At 60.2% G+C, this 18,122-nt stretch overlaps 3 protein-coding genes across 3 annotated transcripts; 1 reads left to right on the forward strand and 2 right to left on the reverse strand.

Moving 5' to 3' along the window:
- Positions 1-605: 605 nt before the first annotated feature.
- Positions 606-1,367, reverse strand: LOC138831907 (keratin-associated protein 10-3-like). Its single transcript, XM_070028914.1, has 2 exons — positions 1,063-1,367; positions 606-1,002 (listed from the first exon to the last, which is right to left on the reverse strand). The coding sequence occupies exons 1-2, from the start codon at positions 1,365-1,367 to the stop codon at positions 606-608; spliced, it is 702 nt and encodes a 233-aa protein (XP_069885015.1).
- Positions 1,368-7,344: 5,977 nt separating this feature from the next.
- LOC138831908 (keratin-associated protein 10-3-like) lies at positions 7,345-8,076 on the reverse strand. Its single transcript, XM_070028915.1, has 2 exons — positions 7,757-8,076; positions 7,345-7,666 (listed from the first exon to the last, which is right to left on the reverse strand). The coding sequence occupies exons 1-2, from the start codon at positions 8,074-8,076 to the stop codon at positions 7,345-7,347; spliced, it is 642 nt and encodes a 213-aa protein (XP_069885016.1).
- Positions 8,077-17,190: 9,114 nt separating this feature from the next.
- Positions 17,191-17,847, forward strand: LOC138831909 (keratin-associated protein 10-3-like). The gene has a single exon (XM_070028916.1). The coding sequence runs from the start codon at positions 17,191-17,193 to the stop codon at positions 17,845-17,847; it is 657 nt and encodes a 218-aa protein (XP_069885017.1).
- Positions 17,848-18,122: the final 275 nt, after the last annotated feature.

Consider the following 18,122-nt stretch of genomic DNA (forward strand, 5'->3'; position numbering starts at 1 on the left):
GCGAGGGAGGGGAGAGCGGACTGGGCTGTGGCCAGCACCGCCAACGGCATCCACTTGGCCAGGGCAACGGAGGCACCCCAAGGCTGGAGAGGGCAGGAGGGTGGGGGCCTGGGCGGCCAGCCCTCTGGCCCTGAGCAGGTTCTCACCACGGCACGTCTCCCTGCCCTGGAGGCTGGGCCGGTGAATGATAGGAGCTGGGCAGGGGGAGGGCTCCATGGGCCCCGTCCCAGGGACAGTCAGCCTGGATTTCACGCCAGTGTCCCAAATTGGCTTGCACTGTGCCACGCCCGGCCCTTCCAGGCCTGGCCACGCACCTGCATTTCCTCTCTGTCTGCACAGGGCAAAGATGAACTTTGAGGGGGGAGAGGCTGATGTAATCTGACAACAGGCCCAGCCTGCACAGGACAGGTGGCTTGTTCCCGCCAGATTGGAGGGTGGGTGCAGTACCACCAGGCCTAGAGGGCACAGGGAGCTGGCCAGGGTCCAGCCAGGCTGGGGGCTGGGACAGCCTGTGGGAGTGAGGGGGTAACAGACCTCAAAGAGCTCAGAGCGGCAAGGATTCTAGAAAAACCACTCTGCAGTGTGGGGCGCATGCACCGCACCCATCAGCAGCTGCACTGGCCCGGGGAGCCGCCACAGCAGGTCTGGCGGGAGCAGGCAGGGCGGCACAGCAGGGACACGCACGAGGCCGCAGGTCGGCAGCAGCCAGGCTGGCAGCAGGGGGCGCAGCAGGAGGAGGTGGGCACGCAGCAGGCGGGCCTGCACACGGGCCTGCACAGCAGGGACACGCTGGAGGACGGCGGGCAGGGCGGGCAGGGGCGGCAGCAGGGCTGGCAGCTGGAGGACTGGCAGCAGCAGGAGGAAGCCCCGCAGCACACGGGCTCACAGCACATGGGCCTGCAGCACACGGGCTCACAGCACACGGGCTCACAGCACACGGGTGTACAGCACACGGGTCTGCAGCACACGGGTCTGCAGCACACGGGTGTGCAGCACACGGGTCTGCAGCACATGGGTCTGCAGCACACAGGCTCACAGCACACTGGCTTGCAGCAGACGGACTTACAGCAAACAGGCATGCAGCAGGACGGCTGGCAGGCTGAGCAGGGGCAGCAGCAGGGCTGGCAGCTAGACGGCTGGCAGCAGGAGGGTGTGCAGCAGCTGGCGCAGACGGACTGGCAGCAGGGGCTGGACGCACAGCCCGCTGGGGAGCAGAGGAAGGTGAGGCAGGGGGCGGGGGCGCAGCCGCAGGGCTGGCAGCAGCTGGGGGCGCCGCAGGGCTCGCAGCAGCTCTCTGGGCAGTCGTCCACCTGCCAGGAGGCGTGGGTGCAGGCGTCGGAGCAGACGGACATGGTGGAGGCGGCCATGGTGGCGGAGCTGGGAGGAGCGGGAGGTGTGAGGAGTGTGAGTGTGAGTGAGTGTGAGTGAGTGTGAGGTGCTTGGGCTCCTGGGCTTTTATACAGCCCAGGTGTTTTCAGCCGGGCACTCCGGGCGTCGGCCCTTCCTTGTTGGTGGCCCTTCCTTGTTGCTGTTTTGCGCTGGCTTCTGGGTCCTCATTAACTCTGGTGTATTTACACAAGGCCCTGTTCTGCCGGCACAGCACAAACACGTACGGAGGGCAAGGGCCGCGCAGACGAGCCTCTGTGCGCTGGCCACGGCCGGTGCAGGATGACCTTGCTCTGCTACCAAGACCTGCTGGGCGGGAGGGGAGAGGCCGGGAGTTCCGGTCCTGCGTCTGAGCCACACAGAGCGGTGCGCTGCAGCCGTGGCGGATGGGCCGGGGAGGAGGCAGAAGGGCGGAGGAGCAGAGGCCCCAGACACAAGTTGTCAAGCCCAGTACCGATTGCCGCAGGTGAAGATGAAGGAGAACTCCAAGGAGGAGGCGGATTCTTCTAGAGGGCAGGCTTTTCAGTGGGTGTGTTGGGGGGAGTATGAGGGTCTCAGTCACACAGAGGCCCCCAGAGACGTGAAAATGACAGCGCCTCTGCCATCCGAGGCCCGGCACAGAAAGAAAACCCGAGGGGGGACCAAGATGGCGACGGGTCAGTAGGGAAATGCCACAGCTCTCCCCCACCAAAAAGAGAGTTCGAGTTCCAACGCTTAATCTCCCCAAGAGACCGACAACAACAAAAAGACGAACACTCAGAGAAAAACAGGAGGTGCAAAATAACAAAAAAGAAAGAGAGGAAAAGAAGAATTTCAGATCAGAGAAGAGCGAAGACCCCTCCCCCAACCTTTACTGGCCGTGCGGCAGTGCGTCAACCTGCGGCCAGACGGCCCGGCGTGGGCTGCCGGAGCCCCAGAGACACAGGGGGCCGCCTGCAGCTCACCCGCGCAGAAGCTGCCTGAGCATGGACACTGAGGATCCAACAGCTTCAATAGAGGCAGAGACAGAAAAGAATCACACAGAGCCATGGTCTCCCTGATAAGTGGATGCTAAATCCAAAATGTCATGTGATAACGACAAAACCAACAGGACTTAAGAAACAAGGAACTCCCACTTATCTGGTTGAACCACTACTAAATATCCCCATGCTGCTTATCACATATATGGTATATAACATGTGAGCACCGTTATATATTACAGACTGTGATAGACAACTTGCTCCAGGAAAGTTAGAATGAACTTGTGACTTTAAATGAGCATCATTATTCCACAATACTGTGAATTTCCGGAAATTATGCAATCACTTAATCACAATCAAAAAAAAAAAAAAAAGAACCTCCGGGAAGGGAGGGAGGGAGGAGATGGTAGGGAGAAAACAATGGAGGGGGTAACAAAGTTCAAGAGGAAGTGTACTCATTACCTCACTCATGTAACTGTAACCCTCTCTATAGTATCTTTACAATAAAAATAAATAAAAACAAAAAAAGCCATTTATGACAGACAAATAGCCAATATTATACTTAATGGGGAAAAGCTACAATCAATTCTCCTAAAATCAGGAACAAGGCAAGGATGCCCACTGTCTCCACTCCTCTTCAATATAGTCCTGGAACCCTTAGCCAGGGCAATAAGGCAAGAAAAAGACATTAAAGGGATCCGCATAGGGAAAGAAGAAGTTAAACTATCCCTTTTTGCAGATGACATGATACTATACCTTCATGATCCCAAAAACTCCATCCCCAAACTCTTAGAAATCATTAATCACTTCGGCAAAATAGCAGGATACAAAATCAACCCACAAAAATCAGTGGCCTTCCTGTACACTGACAATGTACAAGAAGAGAGGGAAATAAAGGGAGCAACCCCATTCACAATAACCTCCCCAAAATAAAATATTTAGAAATTAACCTAACCAAAGATGTAAAAGAACTAATTAATGAAAACTATAAAAAGATAAAGAAAGAAATTGCAGAAGACACCAGGAAATGGAAAGACCTCCCATACTCCTGGATAGGGCGACTTAATATAGTAAAGATGGTAATACTTCCAAAACTAATATACAAATTCAATGCAATTCCTATTAAAATCCCAATGACGTACATCACTGAAATACAGAAAACAGTCCAAAAATTAATATAGAACGACAAAAGACTTAGAATAGCCAAAACAATTCTAGGGGATAAAGACAATATGGGAGGGCTATCCATGCCGAACTTCAAACTCTACTACAGAGCTATAATAAGAAAGACAGCATGGTATGGGCACAAAAACAGACCCAAAGACCAATGGAACAGAATAGAAGATCCAGAAATTAATCCACAGGCCTACAGCCAGCTGATATTTGACAAAGGAGCCAAAGACATACAATGGAAGAAACACAGCCTCTTCAACCACTGGTGCTGGGAAAACTGGGCGGACACATGCAGAAAACTAAAAGTGGACCCCAGGCTATCACCATGCACCAACATCAACTCAAAATGGATTAAAGACCTTAACATTAAACCTGAATCTCTGAAACTACTGCAGGACAGAGTAGGAGAAACACTTGAACTAATAGACACAGGAAGGAACTTCCTGAACAGAGTCCCAGGGTCACAACAAGTTGGAGAGAGACTCGACAAATGGTACTACCTTAAAATAAAAAGCTTCTGCACAGCTAAATCTATCGCAACCAAGCTAGAAAGACAACCAACTAATTGGGAAAAAATATTTACCAGCAATATATCAGACAAGGGGTTAACATCCTGTATATACAAGGAACTCAAGAAACGAATCCCTCCCAAACCTAACGAACCAAAGGGAACTAAAGAGGGACTTCTCAAATGAAGAAATAAAAATGGCAAAGAAACACATGAGGAAATGTTCATCATCCCTGGTGGTGAAGGAAATGCAAATAAAGACAACCCTGAGATACCACCTTACCCCAGTCAGAATGTCCTACATCCACAAATCAGCCAACGATAAATGCTGGAGGGGATGTGGAGAAAGAGGAACCCTATTACACTGCTGGTGGGAATGTACACTTATACAACCACTTTGGAAAGCAGTCTGGAGGGTCTTAAAAAGCTAAAGGTTGACCTCCCTTACGACCCAGTCATACCACTTCTAGGCATCTATCCTGAACAACAGGAACCAATATACAAGGACACGTGCACCTCCATGTTTATTGCAGCACTATTCACAATAGCTAGGATATGGAAACAACCCACATGCCCCACCACAGATGAATGGATCCAAAAATTGTGGTATCTATACACAATGGAATATTATGCAGCCATTAGAAATGACAAAATAATGTCATTTGCAGGGAAATGGATGGAGCTAGAAGGAATCATGTTGAGCGAGGTAAGCGAAGAGCAGAGACAAACTGTACATGTCTCCCTGATGAGTGGATGCTAAATCCAAAATGTTAAATGATGTGACAAAATTAACAGGACTTAAGAAACAAAGAACTTCCACTCATCTGGTCGAACCACTACTAAATATCCCCGTGCTGCTGATCACATATATGGTGTATAACATATGAACACCGTTATATGTTATAGACTGTGATAGACAATTTGCTCCAGGAAAGTTAGAATGAACTTGTGACTTTAAATGAGCAGCATTATTGCACAATACTGTGAAATTCGGGAAATTATGTAATCACTTAATCACAATTAAAAAAAAAAGAACCTCCGGGAAGGGAGGGAGGGAAAGGATGGTAGGGGGAAAACAATGGAGGGGATAACAATGCTCAATAGGAAGTGTACTCATTACCTTGCTCATGTAACTGTAACCCTCTGTATAGTATCTTTAAAATAAAAAATAAAATGAAATAAAAAACCACAAATCACAAATGGTGACTTGGTGTTGAGTTCTGTAGTTTCCCAGAGTATCCATTGGTACTACCACATTCCTTCCTTTTCCGGTTGTATTGATTGATTCTCCAGGACTGAGCTAGCCTTGCATTCCTGGGGAAAGCCAGCCCTGTCATAACACATTATCCTGCTGCATAGTTTTCTGAAATGCCCTAGGCTTGGACTTCAGTGTATTGATGACACCCCCGCACTGTGGGAGGAGCTGTGTAGAACCATCATTCTTTTCATCTTTGAACATTTTCATAGACTTCTCTAATGGACAACCTGGACCTACTGGTTTCTTGGTTGGAGCGATTTTAAGTTGACATCAAGAAAGAAACCACTTGAAGGAAAAGAGATGTCAGAAAAAATATTTGCAAGAGACACATGTGGTAAAGCTGCTACCCATAATTACAAAGACCTGTTAACACTCAATGGTAAGAAAACAACCTGAACCAAAAATAAACAAGGGTGGATAAACACTTCACCACACAAGATACACAGGTGGCCCAGAGGTGCATGCAAAGATGCCCCATCACTTGATAAATGCACATTAAAGTAACCACTTGACAGAACTACACACCTATTCGAGTGGCCAAAATCCAAAACTGACAGCAGCAAATGTGGGCAAGAGTATGGCATGGCGGTGGACCCACTCCTGGGGGAATGAGAAATAGTGCTGCCACCTCCCAAGACAGCCCTGTTCACCCTTCCTTCCTTCCTTCTTTCCTTCCTCCCTTCCTTCCTTCCTTCCTTCCTATTTTCCTTCCTTCCTTCCTTCCTTCCTGCCTCCCTGCCTCCCTGCCTCCTTGCCTGCCTGCCTGCCTTTCTCTCTGTCTTTCCCTCCCTCCCTTCCTTTCTTTCTCCTTCCCTCCTTCCCTCCCTCCTCCCACGTCTCTTGGACCAGGGCAAGCATCCCAGTAGCCTATAACACCCTAGGACGAAGTAACCCCACAGGATTGCAACACACACAAGAGCAACAATGTCAAGGCCCCACTCAAATCCACCAATTACTGAAGAGAAGAAAACATGGGGAAAGTGTCACCAATCACAGACGTGGCCCCGAGCAGCTCCCAGTGATGTCCACCAGCACAGATTTGTCACCCAGAAGTGCCCATTGTATTCCACACACTCCAGAATTAGACAAACAAAACAAATTAAGCATATTAAACAAAAAGAAGGAAGGTCCTTTAAAATAACCGAAGACACAAGCTGGGAGCCAGAGGCTCCTGCCTGTAATCCTAGCTACTCAGGAGGCTGACATCTGAGGATCATGGTTCAAAGCCAACCTGGGCAGGAAAGTTCTAGCGATTCATCACCAGTTAATCATCAGAAAACTGGAACTGCAGCTGTGGTAGAGCACTAGCCTTGAACACAAAATCCCAGGGACAGTGATCAGGCCCTGTATTCAAGGCAAATGATATAAGACACAATCTGACGCTGAGAGAACAGCCCATCTGAGGTGGGGTGATGTCCACAGGAGAACATTCTAGACAACTGAAGAGTTCATCACACCAAGCGGGGAGGCCCGGTTTGTGAGCGGCTGACGCACCTGCCCTGGCCTGAGCCGTCAGCCCTGTGTGGGGTTTGAGGTGCAGGTGCAGACATGCTACTTCCCCAGATGTGTGGCAGGGTCCCGGGACATTTGCTCTGTGAGGCCTGCCCAGTTCTGTTGGCACTGCCAGGACGAATGTCCCCCTCTGCTGGACACCCTAAGAGGACGGGCCAGGCACCCGGCAGCGGTGGCCCAGCCCCTGCCAGCAGCACTCGCGTTGGGGTCACTGCTGAGTGGCCAGGGGTGACTCTGTGAGTGGCGGGGTCTCACAGGGCAGCTCCCCTTGGAGTAGACGTGGCCCTGAGTCCCACCTTTGCTCCTAGAGGCCGTGGCCTGCAAGCTGACGTCCGCTCAAACCCCAACAAAGACAGGAGGAGATGTGGTGATCTGTGAGTTTATTGATAATGTTGGAGTCAAGGCGATGTGAGGTCGAGCAGAGGAGGGGGGAGGAAGGAGAGAACAGGGAGGAGGGAGAGGATGATCAGGTCAGCTCAGTGGACAGCTGGGGCACCTCTGCACGTCTTCATGATAGGGAAAGGCCCACTGTCCCCAGGCCGCGCCCATCAGCAGCTGCACTGGCCCGGGGAGCCGCCACAGCAGGCCTGGCGGGAGCAGGCAGGGCGGCACAGCAGGGACACGCACGAGGCCGCCGGGCGGCAGCAGCCGGGCTGGCAGCAGGGGGCGCAGCAGGAGGAGGTGGGCACGCAGCAGGCGGGCCTGCACACGGGCCTGCACAGCAGGGACACGCTGGAGGACGGCGGGCAGGGCGGGCAGGGGCGGCAGCAGGGCTGGCAGCTGGAAGACTGGCAGCAGCAGGAGGAAGCCCCGCAGCACACGGGCTCACAGCACACGGGCCTGCAGCACACGGGCTCACAGCACACGGGCCTGCAGCACACGGGTGTGCAACACACGTGTGTGCAGCACACGGGCCTGCAGCACACGGGCTCACAGCACACGGGCCTGCAGCACATGGGCTCACAGCACACGGGTTTACAGCAGACGGGCATGCAGCAGGACGGCTGGCAGGCTGAGCAGGGGCAGCTGCAGGGCTGGCAGCTAGACGGCTGGCAGCAGGAGGGTGTGCAGCAGCTGGCGCAGACGGACTGGCAGCAGGGGCTGGACGCACAGCCCGCTGGGGAGCAGAGGAAGGTGAGGCAGGGGGCGGGGGCGCAGCCGCGGGGCTGGCAGCAGCTGGGGGCGCCGCAGGGCTCGCAGCAGCTCTCTGGGCAGTCGTCCACCTGCCAGGAGGCGTGGGTGCAGGCGTCGGAGCAGACGGACATGGTGGAGGCGGCCATGGCGGCGGGGCTGGGAGGAACGGGAGGTGTGAGTAGTGTGAGTGTGAGTGAGTGTGAGTGAGTGTGTGAGGGAAGCACTCAGAGGTCAGCATTTATACACCGCTGCACTGTTGTGTTGTCCCTGCTGGGGCTCCGTGAGTCCTTCCTCTTCCTGGTTGTGTGTCGGGGCTGTTGTTTGTGTTTGTGTTTCTCTGCAGCTCTGTGGCAGCTGCTGGTTTGTGGCTGAGCTGCACCACGTCTGTGCCGGTCTGAGCAGTGGGCCAGCTCTGCCCACCCCAGGGGAAGCGCGGCCGCGGGGGAAGCAGAGCCGGGGGGGCGGGGAGGGGGAGCAGGACGGGAGGGGGAGCGGGGTCGGGGGGTAGCGGGACCGGGGGCAAAGTGGGGCTCGGGGGAAAGCATGGCCAGGGGGAAGCGGCCGGGGTGGCCCCCGCTGCCCGCCGTCCCAAGTGACCCGCAGCAGGTCTGGTTGTGGAGTCCCTGTCTTCTGTCTCTTTGGTCAGTGTGCCCGCTGTCTGATGTCCTCGGGGCCCTGGTGATTCTCGGGGTTCACCGGCCGCTGTGCACTGAGCTGGGACCCCCTGTAGTGTTCCACGCAGTTAGGCCATAGAGGGTAAATGGGACTTCAAAGAGCCAGTGAAGACAGGCTGGCTGGCTAACCCACATCCAGGAAAATGGCCAACCAGCTGACGTCACCGAAAACCCACTGACAGACCCGGCATGGTACGAATGCCCAGAGTCAAAAACAAGGGGGAGCGTGGGCCGGGCACTGACGGGGGAGGGGGAAGGTGACGGGGGGGGGGTGACAATGGCAAGGGGCCTGCAAGAGTGACAGCTGACAGCTGTCAGACACCACGAGCTGGAGCGCAGTTGTAGGAAATGGCCACATTCTTGTGGAAACAATTGTCCTCCAACATCGCACACCAGCCATCCCATCTTTCAGAGATGAACACGAATCCTAGATCAGTGAAAACCGAAGGCATGTGTCCCAGCAGACTTGTCTTACACACCCGGAGGGATTTCCAGACCAGGACCACGGGGCCTCCACGGTGTCCAGACCCACAGCAAGACAAGGACCAGCCGGTGGCCTGACTGCAAAAGAGAAAGCGCACGTTCCCCTAACTTATTAAAAAGCCACTGAATGCGAGTCTGCATGATGCCCAGAGGGGCCTGTAGCCGGGAAATAAACAACACAAGGCCTGCAGCAAAGTCACCAGAGACAGGGGAGGACCAGGAGGAAGGGAGAAGTCAGCGCGTGAAGCAGCTGCTGTAAGGGTGGGGGGTGCTGTGCTGCTTCTCTAAGTCCCCTGAAGAGTCACAGGTCTGGAGCAGACGCAGTGTGCATAACACAAGACCACTTTCAGGGAGAGGAATGTGAGCGTGGGACAGCAGTTGTATGTCTCCCTGGAGAAGTCTGGAGTTGATTCTGATGGAGCAACACCAAGGAAAAACCGAACCAACCAATCAACCAATAACAACAAAAACCAGAGTAAAACCCAGGCACTTACTGGTAATCTTAGCCATCGAGAGGCTGAGACCCGGAAGATCACAGTTTGAAGCCATACTAGGCAGAAAAGTCCAAGAGAGTCCATCTTCAGTTCACTAGTAAAACGCCAGACTGGAGGCATGACTCGGGTAGTGTAGCCCCAGCTGAGCGGGAGCAAAGTGACCTGATATCAGACCCAGTGTGGTACATGCGCGTGCACTCATACATGCATGCATGGAGGCACACAGGTGCACACGCACACACCAAGGAAAAACATGAAAGAAACCAAAATGCTTCCGATTACATGAGAGGTATCAGTGCAAAAGGCAGCAGTGCGGGACAGAGGACTGGCGACCAAAAGCACCAAAGGGAAAGCGCGGTCAGCGCGCTGAGTCCGAGGCGGAGAGGATCACGGCAGGTGGCGTGACCTCACACACAGAGCCAGCCAGCGCTGAACGTGGCTCTGCGGGAGCGGCCAGGCTCCCCATCAACACATGGCACTGCATTGTGCTCAGGACACGCAGCCACACCCGCACCTGAACTTTAAAGACGTGGCAGCACACAGCTCAGCCTCTCGCACGTGGAGCGCCAGACCACACCTTGCTACCCGCTGCCAGGCCAGTTACATAGCAAAGGCTTCCGAAAGGCACAGGATATGGGAAACCAGGAGCGGAGACCAGGAGAAGATACGCATTTGCAACCCGAGAGCTGAAACAAAAAGGCGCCATGTCCCCTGAGAGGCCTTGGGGAGGGGGTTCTGGGGACCCCAGAGTTTCCCTCGCCAGGCCCTTGTCCCCCTAAGTATTTATCCATTTTAGCAAATGAGTGAACATAAACATCAAAAAGCCACAGCCAAATAATGGCATTAAGCAGGCATTAAGTAATGAAATAAAAAAAATGGAGATTATCAGGCCAGATTCTAACAACGAGATCCAACTTGATGCTCTCTGTGGTGGGAACACTACTTAGATACAAACATGCAGAGATTCCAAGCAAAAGAGTAAGTAGGGGTGAGGGTGTGGCTCAAGTAGTACAGCACCTGTCCCATGTGTGTTCAATCCTAGCTCTGCCAAAAAGGAAAGATATGTGATCTGTGCTATCTATCTATCTATCTATCTATCTATCTATCTATCTATCTATCTCTCTCTCTCTCTCTCTCTCTACCTACCTACCTACCTATCTGATTGATTGGTTATCTATCATCAATCTAGCCATCAATCACCTCTCTTGTATCTGTCTGCCAACTTTTCTACCTACCCATTTGTCTATAATCTTTTTTTGGGGGGGTCCGGTCATGGGGCCTGAACTCTGGGCCTGGGCGCTGTCCCTCAGCTCTTCAGCTCAAGGCTAGCGCTCTACCACTTGAGCCACAGCACCACTTCCGGCTTTTCTCTTTTTGCTTATGTGGTGCTGAGGAATCAAACCCAGGGCCTCAGGCATGCAAGGCAAGCGCTCTACCACTGAGCCACCTTCCCAGCCCCCATTTGTCTATAAGCCCTCCCGGCCACCAGTGGGTGACAGTAGCACCAGTGGGTGTGAGGGGGAGGGGATTCTAGGTGTTGGCTGGTGAGACGGTGCACCATGGAACGGGTCTACAGAGCTGGGGTTTCGTGTGTGATTTCCTGCCATGCTTGTTGGGATCAAAGCTGAGGTAACGCTCCTGAGTCAGGTCACGATGGTTTATAATCTGCCGTAGTCACGGACTGCCCTGCGGTGCCGGCGGGGGCCTCCCTGCCTGGCAGAGTCGTCCCTGCTGTGCCCAGAGACTGGCGGAGACCTCACCGGGCCGCATGGGCCTCGGTGGGCACACTGGCCTTGGGAGTCGCAGAACGGAAAGTCAGGCTCTTGGGAAGAAAGAAACAATGTCACTGACCTTGGGTGGAAGGCTGGGAGCTTTCAAGGTCACAACGATGGAGAACTCCTCCGGGAAGCGCTGGCACCTGTAGAAAATCCTGGAGGCGGGGAAGCTGAGGGCGCGGGGGTCGGCGGCCGCCAGCCGGAGGCCTCGCGCGCCGGGGGTCTGCACCAGCCGCACTCCAACCACCGCGCTCACCGCGGGCACGGCCTCCGCCAGGATGTCCAGGGGGCCCAGGTCTGCGGCAGAGACGGCAGAGACGGCAGTCAGAGCCCGTGCGCATGCCAGGCCCCGGGGGGAGACGGCAGTCAGAGCCCGTGCGCATGCCAGGCCCCGGGGGGAGATGGCAGTCAGAGCCCGCGTGCGTGCCAGGCCCGGGGGGAGATGGCAGTCAGAGCCCGCGTGTGTGCCAGGCCCGGGGGGGAGACGGCAGTCAGAGCCCGTGTGCCAGGCCCGGGGGGAGACGGCAGTCAGAGCCCGCGTGTGTGCCAGGCCTGGGGGGGGAGACGGCAGTCAGAGCCCGCGTGCGTGCCAGGCCCGGGGGGAGACGGCAGTCAGAGCCCGCGTGTGTGCCAGGCCTGGGGGGGAGACGGCAGTCAGAGCCCGCGTGTGTGCCAGGCCTGGGGGGGAGACGGCAGTCAGAGCCCGCGTGTGTGCCAGGCCTGGGAGGGAGACGGCAGTCAGAGCCCGTGTGTGCCAGGCCTGGGAGGGAGACGGCAGTCAGAGCCCGTGTGTGCCAGGCCTGGGGGGAGACGGCAGTCAGAGCCCGTGTGCCAGGCCCGGGGGGAGACGGCAGTCAGAGCCCGCGTGTGTGCCAGGCCTGGGGGGGGAGACGGCAGTCAGAGCCCGCGTGCGTGCCAGGCCTGGGAGGGAGACGGCAGTCAGAGCCCGTGTGTGCCAGGCCCGGGGGGAGACGGCAGTCAGAGCCCGCGTGTGTGCCAGGCCTGGGGGGAGACGGCAGTCAGAGCCTGTGTGTGCCAGGCCTGGGAGGGAGACGGCAGTCAGAGCCCGCGTGTGTGCCAGGCCTGGGGGGGAGACGGCAGTCAGAGCCCGCGTGTGTGCCAGGCCTGGGAGGGAGACGGCAGTCAGAGCCCGTGTGTGCCAGGCCTGGGAGGGAGACGGCAGTCAGAGCCCGTGTGTGCCAGGCCCGGGGGGAGACGGCAGTCAGAGCCCGCGTGTGTGCCAGGCCCGGGGGGAGACGGCAGTCAGAGCCCGCGTGTGTGCCAGGCCTGGGGGGGGAGACGGCAGTCAGAGCCCGCGTGTGTGCCAGGCCTGGGGGGAGACGGCAGTCAGAGCCCGTGTGCCAGGCCCGGGGGGAGACGGCAGTCAGAGCCCACGTGTGTGCCAGGCCTGGGGGGGGGACGGCAGTCAGAGCCCGCGTGTGTGCCAGGCCCGGGGGGGAGACGGCAGTCAGAGCCCGCGTGTGTGCCAGGCCTGGGGGGAGACGGCAGTCAGAGCCCGCGTGTGTGCCAGGCCCGGGGGGGGGAGACGGCAGTCAGAGCCCGTGTGTGTGCCAGGCCCGGGGGGGAGACGGCAGTCAGAGCCCGTGTGTGCCAGGCCTGGGGGGGGAGACGGCAGTCAGAGCCCGCGTGTGTGCCAGGCCCGGGGGGGAGACGGCAGTCAGAGCCCGCGTGTGTGCCAGGCCTGGGGGGAGACGGCAGTCAGAGCCCGCGTGTGTGCCAGGCCTGGGAGGGAGACGGCAGTCAGAGCCCGTGTGTGCCAGGCCTGGGAGGGAGACGGCAGTCAGAGCCCGTGTGTGCCAGGCCTGGGAGGGAGACGGCAGTCAGAGCCCGTGTGTGCCAGGCCTGGGAGGGAGACGGCAGTCAGAGCCCGCGTGTGTGCCAGGCCTGGGGGGGAGACGGCAGTCAGAGCCCGTGTGCCAGGCCCGGGGGGAGACGGCAGTCAGAGCCCGCGTGTGTGCCAGGCCTGGGGGGGGAGACGGCAGTCAGAGCCCGTGTGCCAGGCCCGGGGGGAGACGGCAGTCAGAGCCCGCGTGTGTGCCAGGCCTGGGGGGGGGACGGCAGTCAGAGCCCGTGTGTGCCAGGCCCGGGGGGAGACGGCAGTCAGAGCCCGCGTGCGTGCCAGGCCTGGGGGGGAGATGGCAGTCAGAGCCCGTGTGTGCCAGGCCTGGGGGGGGAGACGGCAGTCAGAGCCCGCGTGCATGCCAGGCCTGGGGGGGAGATGGCAGTCAGAGCCCGTGTGTGCCAGGCCCGGGGGGGGGACGGCAGTCAGAGCCCGTGTGTGCCAGGCCTGGGGGGGGGACGGCAGTCAGAGCCCGCGTGTGTGCCAGGCCTGGGGGGAGACGGCAGTCAGAGCCTGTGTGTGCCAGGCCTGGGAGGGAGACGGCAGTCAGAGCCCGCGTGTGTGCCAGGCCTGGGGGGGGAGACGGCAGTCAGAGCCCGTGTGTGCCAGGCCTGGGGGGGGAGACGGCAGTCAGAGCCCGCGTGTGTGCCAGGCCTGGGGGGGGAGACGGCAGTCAGAGCCCGTGTGCCAGGCCCGGGGGGAGACGGCAGTCAGAGCCCGCGTGTGTGCCAGGCCTGGGGGGGGGACGGCAGTCAGAGCCCGTGTGTGCCAGGCCCGGGGGGAGACGGCAGTCAGAGCCCGCGTGCGTGCCAGGCCTGGGGGGGAGACGGCAGTCAGAGCCCGCGTGTGTGCCAGGCCTGGGGGGGGAGACGGCAGTCAGAGCCCGTGTGCCAGGCCCGGGGGGAGACGGCAGTCAGAGCCCGCGTGTGTGCCAGGCCCGGGGGGGGGACGGCAGTCAGAGCCCGTGTGTGCCAGGCCCGGGGGGAGACGGCAGTCAGAGCCCGCGTGCGTGCCAGGCCCGGGGGGACGGCAGTCAGAGCCCGCGTGTGTGCCAGGCCTGGGGGGGGAGATGGCAGTCAGAGCCCGCGTGTGTGCCAGGCCTGGGGGGAGACGGCAGTCAGAGCCTGTGTGTGCCAGGCCTGGGGGGGGGAGATGGCAGTCAGAGCCCGCGTGCGTGCCAGGCCCGGGGGGGGGAGACGGCAGTCAGAGCCCGTGTGTGCCAGGCCTGGGGGGAGACGGCAGTCAGAGCCCGCGTGTGTGCCAGGCCTGGGGGGAGACGGCAGTCAGAGCCCGCGTGTGTGCCAGGCCCGGGGGGGAGACGGCAGTCAGAGCCCGTGTGCCAGGCCCGGGGGGAGACGGCAGTCAGAGCCCGTGTGCCAGGCCCGGGGGGAGACGGCAGTCAGAGCCCGCGTGTGTGCCAGGCCCGGGGGGGAGACGGCAGTCAGAGCCCGTGTGCCAGGCCCGGGGGGAGACGGCAGTCAGAGCCCGCGTGTGTGCCAGGCCCGGGGGGGAGACGGCAGTCAGAGCCCGTGTGTGCCAGGCCCGGGGGAGGACGGCAGTCAGAGCCCGCGTGTGTGCCAGGCCTGGGGGGGGAGACGGCAGTCAGAGCCCGCGTGTGTGCCAGGCCCGGGGGGGAGACGGCAGTCAGAGCCCGTGTGTGCCAGGCCCGGGGGAGGACGGCAGTCAGAGCCCGCGTGTGTGCCAGGCCCGGGGGGGAGACGGCAGTCAGAGCCCGCGTGTGTGCCAGGCCTGGGGGGAGGAGACGGCAGTCAGAGCCCGTGTGCCAGGCCTGGGGGGAGACGGCAGTCAGAGCCCGCGTGTGTGCCAGGCCCGGGGGGATGGCAGTCAGAGCCCGCGTGTGTGCCAGGCCTGGGGGGAGACGGCAGTCAGAGCCCGCGTGCGTGCCAGGCCTGGGGGGGGCGCACACGCGGAGCCGGGGCTGGTGCCTGCTGAGAAGGGCTCTGCCTGGCACAGAGACTGCCACAGCCCCACGGCAGACTCTCCGAGCACGGGGGCCCAGCTCTGCGCTCCCCTCAGACCGGCCCCACCGCCACGGCCCCACGGCCACGGCCCCACAGCCACGGCCCCGCAGCAGACTCCCTGAGCACGGGGCCCAGCTCTGCGCTCTGTCCCCTCCGTCCCCTCAGACCGGCCCCACCGCAGCAGTGAGCCCCGCCACCGGAGTGTCTGAGATTCTCCCTCGGCCTGCTGAACTGCACGGGCTCCAATCACACCCCTGTCCCGCTGCAGTCCCCGGCTGGCTCTGAGGACTCACTAATCTCCTGTCTGTCTGTCTGTCTGTCTGTCTCTGTCTGTCTGTCTGCCTGCCTGCCTGCCTGCCTGTCTGTCGTTACTGATTCCAGAGCCCCGCGTGCCCCCGAGGAGCGGCCGCCTCTGAACCTCAGGCCCATTTCCCTGTCCTGCGTCTCTCGTGGTGGCCATTCCCCGTGTGAGAGCCGCTGAGCTGCGTGTGGACGGGGTGGCGGGAGAGCGGTGCCGTGGGGACGCTGCTGCTGGACGGGGCGCTGGGCAGGCCCGGCTGGCTCCCTCCACACCCCAGGTGGTTCTGTGGTTCCAGGCCGTTAGAAACGAAGGTGCGGAGTGCGGGGCCCATGGTGGGAGGGGCTGGGGCGCCCGTGTGCAGGGGCCCGGGGAGGGCCAGGGCTGGGAGGGTCTGGGGCGCCCATGTGCGGGGGCCCGGGGAGGGCCAGGGCTGGGAGGGGCTGGGGCGCCCGTGTGCGGGGGCCCGGGGAGGGCCAGGGCTGGGAGGGTCTGGGGCACCCGTGTGCGGGGCCCGGGGAGGGCAGGAGCGGGGCCAAGGCCAATGCTGGACCTTTCTGACTTGGCTGCCACAAGGGTCCAGGGCACGGGGACAGCAGAGTCACCACCCCCGCTGCCTTGCTGGGGATTGGGGGTTCGGCCCAGGGCTCCCCCCGGCCGTGGCCCAGGCGCTGGGCTCAGTCCTCATGCGGCCTGGCCACCCCGCTGGAGACCACTGAGCTGCCCACAGGCGGCCCTCGGAGCCCCAGTCCCAAAGCCATCCATGTCTGCTGCCTAGGAGCGGCCACCACGCAGGGCGCCGGGTCTCCACGGACCCCGGGGCCGGCCTGAGGAGCCTGGGGGGAGCCCACGCCCCAGATGCCAAGAGGCTCCCGCAAGGCACTGAAATCTCAGGTCCTCCTCCCCAGCGGGCTCCGTGCGCCACGCTCAGCAGACGCGGCCGGGCCTGGCGCTCACTCCCCGGCAGCCCAGCGGCCGGCCTCCAGCTGCCCTCTTCTGAAGCAGCTCCCTGTGCGCAGCAGGAGAGGAAGCGCAGGCCAAGAGGCCGCATGCACACACGCTGCAGGTCACGGAGGGGTCAGCACCTGAACCCCGACAGCAGCTCCCATACCCCAGACCAGAACCCCGACAGCACCTCCCACACCACAGACCAGACCAGAACCCTGACAGCACCTCCCACACCACACCCTAGACCAGAACCCCGACAGCACCTCCCACACCACAGACCAGAACCCCGACAGCACCTCCCACACCATGCCCCAGACCTGAACCCCGACAGCACCTCCCACACCACAGACCAGACCAGAACCCCGACAGTACCTCCCACACCACAGACCTGACCAGAACCCCGACAGCACTTCCACATCATTCCCGGCACCCAGGATAGAGTAGCCCACCCTGGCTCCAAAGCACACCACATAGAAAAGCCCCCATGAACTTTCTCTACCTCCCCTTCTCTGAGATTAAAGATGGAATCCCGCGCCCTGGGTCAGCTGAGCAACAATTCAGGAAACCAAACACAGCTGTTGACTATGCTGCAGGAAGAGCAAACACCAACAGGAAGGGAGTTGCGGGCCTTGGACGGGACCTCACAGCCAGGGAGAGTATAAAAGCTGACAGTGCCTCACATACTCACTCACACTCACACACACTCACACTACTCACACCTCCTGCTCCTCCCAGCCCCGCCGCCATGGCCGCCTCCACCATGTCCGTCTGCTCCGACGCCTGCACCCACGCCTCCTGGCAGGTGGACGACTGCCCAGAGAGCTGCTGCGAGCCCTGCGGCGCCCCCAGCTGCTGCCAACCCCGCGGCTGCGCCCCCGCCCCCTGCCTCACCTTCCTCTGCTCCCCAGCGGGCTGTGCGTCCAGCCCCTGCTGCCAGTCCGTCTGCGCCAGCTGCTGCACACCCTCCTGCTGCCAGCCGTCTAGCTGCCAGCCCTGCTGCTGCCCCTGCTCAGCCTGCCAGCCGTCCTGCTGCATGCCCGTCTGCTGCAGACCTGTGTGCTGCAGACCCGTGTGCTGCAGACCCGTGTGCTGTGAGCCCGTGTGCTGCACACCCGTGTGCTGTGAGCCCGTGTGCTGCGGGGCTTCCTCCTGCTGCTGCCAGCCGTCCAGCTGCCAGCCCTGCTGCCGCCCCTGCCCGCCCTGCCCGCCGTCCTCCAGCGTGTCCCTGCTGTGCAGGCCCGTGTGCAGGCCCGCCTGCTGCGTGCCCACCTCCTCCTGCTGTGCCCCCTGCTGCCAGCCCGGCTGCTGCCGCCCGGCGTCCTCGTGCGTGTCCCTGCTGTGCCGCCCTGCCTGCTCCCGCCAGGCCTGCTGTGGCTGCTCCCCGGGCCAGTGCAGCTGCTGATGGGCGCGGCTCGGGGCCAGCGGGTTGGCCTGCTGAATTGCCCCAGCACTGGGAGAGTCTGCTGGCATCTGGTGGCTTCTCTGCCGCTGTGCTGGGAGTCGTGGGGACCTGGCAGCCGTGGGTGCTATCCTCTCCACCCCGTCTCCCTCCCCCTGCTGTGGGTCAGCACCGGCTCTGACCTGGTCTGCCCTGGTCTTGAGGTTCTTAAGTCTGTAATAAAGGCCTGAGTCTCTCACCCCTGCCTCTGGTCATCATCTGTGTCCTTCCGCTGGGTC

The sequence above is a fragment of the Dipodomys merriami genome, unplaced genomic scaffold, assembly GCF_024711535.1.
Source record: "Dipodomys merriami isolate MVZ:Mamm:240054 unplaced genomic scaffold, mDipMer1.0.p SCAF_2, whole genome shotgun sequence".
Lineage (NCBI taxonomy): Eukaryota > Metazoa > Chordata > Mammalia > Rodentia > Heteromyidae > Dipodomys > Dipodomys merriami.

Excerpts from the sequence above, each read along its gene's own strand:
- LOC138831907 (XM_070028914.1), bottom strand. The coding sequence starts at position 1,367 with ATGGCCGCCTCCACCATGTCCGTCTGCTCCGACGCCTGCACCCACGCC. Across the intron at positions 1,003-1,062 it reads TGCATGCCTGTTTGCTGTAA|ACCCGTGTGCTGCACACCCG; the intron begins GTCCGTCTGCTG and ends CATGTGCTGCAG.
- LOC138831908 (XM_070028915.1), bottom strand. The coding sequence starts at position 8,076 with ATGGCCGCCTCCACCATGTCCGTCTGCTCCGACGCCTGCACCCACGCC. Across the intron at positions 7,667-7,756 it reads TGTAAACCCGTGTGCTGTGA|GCCCGTGTGCTGTGAGCCCG; the intron begins GCCCATGTGCTG and ends CGTGTGCTGCAG.
- LOC138831909 (XM_070028916.1), top strand. The coding sequence starts at position 17,191 with ATGGCCGCCTCCACCATGTCCGTCTGCTCCGACGCCTGCACCCACGCC.